At 35.1% G+C, this 7,741-nt stretch overlaps 1 protein-coding gene across 1 annotated transcript in view; it reads right to left on the bottom strand.

Annotated features, from left to right (window-relative positions):
• Positions 1 to 763: 763 nt before the first annotated feature.
• Positions 764 to 7,741, bottom strand: part of LOC137410408 (leucine-rich repeat and death domain-containing protein 1-like) — a 34,821-nt gene continuing 27,843 nt past the window's right edge. The window contains exons 10-12 of the mRNA XM_068095828.1: positions 4,976 to 5,116; positions 2,686 to 2,826; positions 764 to 863 (exon numbers count right to left, since the gene is read on the bottom strand). Coding sequence (XP_067951929.1) covers positions 764 to 863; positions 2,686 to 2,826; positions 4,976 to 5,116 — 382 coding nt within the window. The remainder of the gene's footprint in view (positions 864 to 2,685; positions 2,827 to 4,975; positions 5,117 to 7,741) is intronic.

Genomic DNA, 7,741 nt, shown 5'->3' with positions numbered 1-7,741 from the left:
TTATGTCGCACAGGAGGAACTGCGGAGGCGGTGAATGCAAGGGTATCATCTACCTGGTGGACAGACCATGGTGGTGGTCCTTATTGCGCCTTCGGGGATGGCCGGCTGACATGCCCATGCGAGAGTGTTGGCCCACCCTCACACTAACCGAGAGGCCAACCAGGGCCTCGGCCGTTAAGGCAGAAAACGACCACCCCTGGAGGGGCCACGACGGGAGAAGCCGCGGCAAAGCGGGCCGCAGCTAGAGAAGAGATGGTTGGAACCACAGGCCGACGGCCTCCCCGTCACTATAAGGAAAATGAGACCTCTCAGCCTGTGCTTACCTTACCCACTAGGTCACACCAACTCTAGAGCCTATCTGGAGAGCAATTTGAGGAAGAAGAGCTCAGGCCGCTTTGGGCGGCCCACTGCGACCAGTTAGTACAGGATGGTCACTGGTGGCATCAGATGGGCCTCCTAGCTTGAAGGCTTCTTTGGGGTGCCCAACTTCGAGACCAGGTTGCCCTGTTCCTGCAGGACACTACCTCACAGTGGGAAGAAGTGGCTTGACAGCACTGGTTCTGGGCACAGATGTTCTCTTCTTCCGGTGTCAGTCGGATGGCCCCGTTGCCAGTATTGGGGGAGAGTGTGAGGGTAGAGCATCGAGAACAGAGCCGGTGCCAGCGTAAGATTGATTGGCAGGCCACCCAAGCCTCCCTCTTTCACTCGGAGGCTCGGCTGGCAATAAAGGACAGAGGTGACGCAGGTCACGTAGCAGTAAACGTTATGGCCAGAATAGAAACCGCAAGTGGGTGGAGCCAACGGGAGGAGAAGAACATAAAAGGAAGAACGCGTAGGAAAGGCAGGCAGAGCAGCGCAGTTCCCTGCACACGATAGACAATGTATCCAAATACTGTTTATTATTTATGTATGCAAACTGCACTATTGTTAGACTAATGCAGATGTGTTTATCAGATAAATATATGTTGAATGCTCAGATAACAAGTCGGTGTTCGTGACTTACTCAGCTTGTGGATACCCATGAAAGTGGCACGGTAAAATCCTCCACAATACATAAAACTAATGTAACATCCATCGTCTGAGTTAAAATTAATGTGAGCTATTGGGCCAAATTTAGCTGTGTTTATAGTCTCTATTGTTAACTTAATGAAATATTGCTTGTCGAATAAACGTAAGTATTACTGTTTGAAATTACCGTAAAACAGTAACTTGAACACCTAGGTTCTGTATTTTTAACCTTTCCCTAAAGTGAAGTTTTATTAGAGATGACTTTCAAATAGGGGGTCACGCTGTATATATTGACTGGCTCATCGAAGTTTGAGGAAAATTTCTAGCCTCTTTGAGCAAAGCAATGCTATTTTTGCCTATATTTTGTAGTTTCATTCATGCGGAGAGACATTAATGTCCTCTACTACTGTGTTTTTATTCAATATTTTTAACCAAGTTGAAGTATTACACCGAGTTTAACAAGGACTTGCTTTGAGTAAAACTGGTAAGATACTGTTGACAATTGTCTTGATTGGGTCGCTTTCAAAGTTTCAAAGAAAAGGCGTAACGCTTTCAAGTTGGAAAATGGCCTTCTGCACACAGTACTAAAGACTGCTATTAAATGTCATACTCTGATCATCAAACGCTTTAAAGTTTTTTAGTCTGATTCTACATAATGAACAAATTTTCAAAAATAGATAGAACTTAGACATTGGTGAGATCAAACAAGGTTCAAGTTTTGACTATTGTGATACTGAGTATAATCAGGTATGCGGTCATAAAAGCTGTAGTAGCCACCACATCAGCCACAAAAGAAATAATTGGGATTGGTAAACATTAAATTATAATACCATCATTTCTATTGAAAATGACATTGTAATCATTTTACCACTAGTTGCCATTTCTAGTACTCTTTGGGTATCTTTTCAAATGACCACTCTCTATTATTGTTCATGAAGATCAAAGAAATAAATTGGTAGTGTCATTTGATTTAAGAATGAAACCGTAATTTTTGCCTTTCTCAGTAGCTTTCTATTAGAGGTGGCAGTAAAATAAAGGCGGCGTTCAGATAAATATGGCATTTAAATAAAGGTTTTATGGTATTTCAACATCTGGAGAGGAATATTGTCAATCAACCGGCAAGTAACTCCATTTCATTACAGAAACAAACATTTTTTTTCAATGGTAGATCTAGATGGGTAGGGCATTGTGTTGATTCCATCTCATATTAACTATATATGAGCTTTTAGATAACATGTAGTTTCTTATTAACTTTTATTAGTACCATCTATCTAATTTTAGTTCTTCCTATCCTGAAAAGGCTTATAAAAAGTGTTAATGGGCTCATAGCACCTAAATAACCCCTAACATTTTAACACTATAAAGAAAGGATTGAAAAAAATAAAGTCATGGCGTTCAATTAGAGGTTTTCTGTGAGTTAATTTATGAGCGCATTTCATAAGCTATAAAATAACAATAACCTAACAGGTAATCAAAATATATAATGAAATAGAAATGGCATAAAACAATACTTATAACGCATTAAGGAACAGAAATTAACTATTTTGGAACCAACCATTTTTTGGTTGATTTTGTTTGAACTTAATCCATATCACATATCATAGTCACACAGTAATTAATGTTCATAAACACAATAATTCTTGCCAGTGTTTCTTTGGGAAACTCTTTTACACTTACCTGAGTGGCGATTTGGAGAGGTGGCAATAGCCCATGTCAAGTTTCACCAGTGAACCCAGATTTTTGAAGACAACAGCACCAGCAGAATCCGAAATGCTGTGAGAGAGGTTCAGCTCTTTTAAGCTTGGCAGTGAAGCAAGTCTGTAAAAATGTTCAAAATTATCTTATGATTTTAACTTCTACTTTAACTCAATGTATCAAAATCTTAAAATTAAAATTTCGACTTTCGATGAATTTGAACTAACGATGAATGCATCCACAAGTTTTTTATCCAGTAGCTCTACTAATGATCTGCAATGGCATATTGATCAATGACGTTATCGTATACCATATGCACACACTAGTTATGTTAGCCTTGCGCCCACACGTTACAACGCCTTTACTAAGTAATATTTGTGATAAGGTTCACTTACTATATCTGTGGTTAAAATTAATTTGTCTCACAACGGCAATTACATTACGATTATATTATCTCTATAAGAAGAGCCTCGACATTCTCTTTCCATTCGGTCAGACAAAGACAGTACGAAATATCATGGTTACATTTGTACGGGTATCGAGAGGTACCAGTATCATTGTATTCAAAGTTTTGATAAATAGCTTCTGGTAGAACAGTAACCTTTTTATACACACACACTTCTATGCAAGAGTTTTTATTATTAATTCAACATATACAGGATTTTTATTTATTTTTTATCAGTTTGTATTAATTGTATACATGTAATTACCGAATTTTCTTTTTAGTAATCGTGGCAAAACAGACTTAATTTTGCTATTAATTGCTAATTATTGCACATTTACATCTAAACCCTTTTAGAGTATTCTTATTATTTTAATTTATTTGACCTGCACAAAACATTTTCCTTGTGATATGAAGATTAAAAGATGCAGTTTCTTGACAAAGTTGGAAAACCTTTTACAGTGGTTTTTTTGCTCTTAAAGTATTTAAACTACACATAACAATTTTCTCATGATATGGATTTTAAAGTTAGAATGACAAAGATCGTTATATGTTAAATACCAATCAATTTTCTGTGCATAGATTTGTTTATTACTTGAGCATCGCGAGGTAGTGTAATAGCTAGTCTAAATATAAGTTAGATTACATAGTTACTACTAAAGCTGACCCCAGTGCTGACCGACGCGGTTTAGGCTGACACACACTTCATCCGGTTACGGTCTGGAAAATGCCAGCAAGTCTTTGTCCGGTCCGTGAAAAAACTATTTGCGAAAAGAGTGGCATTATTGCAAAATCTTCTTGTCAACTTGCTAGCGTTCCTGATTCACAGCAGATGAAGCAGGTTTAATGGTTGCAAAAACCCCGACATGGCCTTAAATCTTCTAGTGTCAGGTTTGTGAAAGCCAGTGGTAATTCTAAATAAACTGTTTTAGCAACAAACAAACCAACTGGAAAAATGGTTCATCATTCTAAATTTGTAGACCGATTATTGGTTTATACCTTTATTCAATACCATTATGTAAAATATCATTGCCGCCATTGATATATTAGCTACAGTATGAAGCCAAAACTGATTTATTTGTGCAATAGGAAATGAGCTATATATATATAAGTTTATTTAGGAGTGAAACTTATGAGCTATAACTAAAGAATAACCTAACCTGTTACCCAAAAATATATTAAAAAACAAATAATATGAAAAACAATATTCATGACACATGAAGAAAAAAATTATCATTTTTTGAATCAAAATTTTATATCAATCACTTGGCCAATTGCATTATGGTTGCTGCTTTTGTTTGAACGAAGTCTATATCTTCTGATATTATTTTTTGCACTGCTAAACTAATTGACATTAGCATTCAAATAATCTTTTTGGTCAAAGAAAGCTTTCTTGCGTAGCCATTGAAGGTATGTACTTTTTGCATAGATGAAGAGAAACTTTCAGCAACATACCAATTTTGCACACGCGTACTAAGAACAGATTTTAGCCACGAACCATTAGTGGAGAGTTTATAGTAACTACTAATTTCAATAGTAAGATAGTTGTTGCAACACAAACTTACAAACTGATAAACTGTTTTTTTAAAAAGTACATCACAAATGTCCTCAAAGAAGTTTGTTTTGCAGGAGCAAGTCCCTTACTATGATAGAGTCATTTAAAACTCTGTACAGGCTAATTATTTAACCATAAACCTTATTTCTTCTTGGAAGGTCATGAGTTTAAACATTCAGAACTGTACCAAGAAGTTGAGAGAAGAATCTCCTATAGTAAAGTTCATAAACAAAGGAAGGTATCGCCTAAGTTTTTTTGTACTGTTTTAGTCTTACCTGAGTTGGGAGTGATCAAACTTGCAAGACTCCATGTTAAGTTTCTTCAAGGAATCCATATTTTCAATTACAACAGGACTAGAAAAACCCATTTTACTGTGAGAGAGGTTCAGCTCTTTCAAGCTGGGCAGTGAGGCAAGTCTGTAACAAAAGGTTGAAATTATCCAATGACTTCAACGTCTGAATTCAGAGTTATCTGTTTGATGTTGAAGCTAACATTTCTTCAAGAATACGATGTATCTGTTCTTGTTTTCTACAGTGCAAGCATTTACCCAGGCATATATAGAGTAATCACTCCATGGAAACCAATAATTACATCATAGTGAACATTGTATATGTGGAATGAACAAACTGAACAAATGAACAGCAAAAATCAAAGGAAAATGAGTTTTGTTACCAAACTACAATAGAGACACTGCACTGTAAATGCAGATTCGGCAAGTATTCAAAACTATGATAAAAAGAAGAGGTGAAACTCAATTTTACAAAAACTCCATATTATCACAACCTGACAATTCTGTTTGGTTGATTTTCTATTGTTTAATAAAAAACCAATATGGAAGTGAGGGGCTGTTTAACCAATGTTTTTCCACAGCTCCACAGCCAGGAAAAAGCTTTGATAGGTATGAAAAATATCTTTAAAAAACTTTCGTTATTTTTCAGTTTTTCAGCTGAACTACCAAAATTTCAAAGTTTTTGTATACTGCACTAGGCGCATAATGGAGATTAATTTCAGCATGGAATCAAATATGTCCTATAGCTTTACTTCATATGTTGCTCAATTTCTATGTCAAGCTGGTCAGGGAAAAAAGTTAATGTATCTTTTTTGGCAAAGCGATGCTATTGTTCTTATATTGTGTACTTTCCTTTATACGGAGAGACATTAATGCTATCAACCTACGAATTTTTGATTAACTGTTTTTTTCCAAGTTGAACTACCAGACTGAGCTACGCAAGGAACTGCTTGGAGTAAAAAAGGTAAGATACAATTATTAGTTGTCTTGATGGTGTCAGTTTCAAAGTTTCAAAGAAATATGTAAATCTTCGAAGTTAGAATATGGCTTCTGTTACACAATAAAAATGGCTGCTATTACATGTCATACTCTGGTCTTGAAGAGTTTCCTCATTGTTCATCAGATGCTTCAAAGTTTGTCAGTCAGTTTTTAATCTACATCATTGACAAAACTGAAGGCAATGGACCGGATTTATACTTTGGCGAATTCATTCCAGAGTCTTATTGTGACGATTGCCACAATGATTATTCTTAGATACACGGCCACAAATTATATGGCAGCCTCACAGCAGGCGCCAAACAATTTTTAATGATGAACATACATGTAAGTAATATGATTACAATTAATGAATATAACAATGTAATCACTACAACTCTATTTGTCATTTTTAGTACCGATTTGTGAAAACTTTTCCATTGATCGTTTTCTATTGTGGTTCATAAAGATCAGGAAATTCAAATAATGATGTCATTCAATTAAAGGACTGCACTGTATATTTTACCTTTCTTCCTGATGTTTTATTAGAGTTGCAGTTTGTATAACGACAGCATTCGTATATGGAGGTTTTACAGTAGGTAAAATCCAAGCTGATAATCGGTGGCGCACAAATAAAGATGGCATTAAATATAGAGGTGTTACGGTAGTTACAGTTTAAGGTGAATATCCTCCATCACCTAGCCAGTAACTCCATTGCATTACATTATTATACATAAATTTTCCAGCGGTAGATTTAGACAGTTAAAGCATTGATTTGATTTCCTTGCAACATATCATAAATTTTTTTTTAAATATAGTTTGTTATTTACTTATATTAGTACAACCCATCTAGTTTAATATTTTCCAATGATAGAAAACTTATAACAAAAGTTAACGGTTTTATGATTCCTGTATACCCTCCTAAGTTTTGTGATGAAATCTAACAAAAATTTAATAATGAAAATATTTTAAAGCAATTCTGACTTCTGTGCACTGACAGTCACTAGATAGTGACAAAATCATACAAGCGGCTTTAATGCAAAACGTTTTTAGATCTTTGCTAGCCACTAACTTTTTTACAAAAGCAAAGTGAACTATCCTCTTTAACCTCGGTTGAGCTTTGTAATAATTTACAAGTATCATTAAGATCACCAAGTAAGGTTATTCTCTTATATTCACCACTTAAAGAAACCGACTGAAAATAAAATACCCAGAAATGTGTTCGAATGATATTTTACATCTGAATACCTGTATTAATATATATGCATTTGTGTTTACTTGATTGATCATTTAAATAAGTTGGAACTATGCATGTCAAGGCTTTTAATTGAACCTAAATATTTAATGACAACACAACTAGCGGAGTCCTCATTACCCCAATGGCACGCTTAAAAGGTGGACAGTGTACTTATTCTGCTACAGATAGTTATAAACTGTTATATTTTAGTATTAATTTGATGATGGCATGCTGAACCAAATATTTCTCAAATAATAATTGTATTTCGTAAATATTATGTAATCATACACACTATACGTTGTAAGTTCAAACCAATTGGAAGCCCATAGTTACACATTACGCAGTAATTTAAAAATACAATGACTATTAACTAATCAATGAGCTATCGAAAATAGTATGAACTACATTTTTATTTTTCAATTTATTAACAAAAAATTGATGTGCAAGCATAGATTGTGCAAAAGGAAAAAGTCCAGACAATGAAATGTTGTGAAACATTCTATTTTCTTTTAATGTAAACTCAGCAGCAACTTGAAATTT

Source organism: Watersipora subatra, unplaced genomic scaffold, assembly GCF_963576615.1.
Source record: "Watersipora subatra unplaced genomic scaffold, tzWatSuba1.1 SCAFFOLD_80, whole genome shotgun sequence".
Taxonomy (NCBI): domain Eukaryota; kingdom Metazoa; phylum Bryozoa; class Gymnolaemata; order Cheilostomatida; family Watersiporidae; genus Watersipora; species Watersipora subatra.
This window is presented reverse-complemented; position numbering and strand designations above follow the sequence as displayed.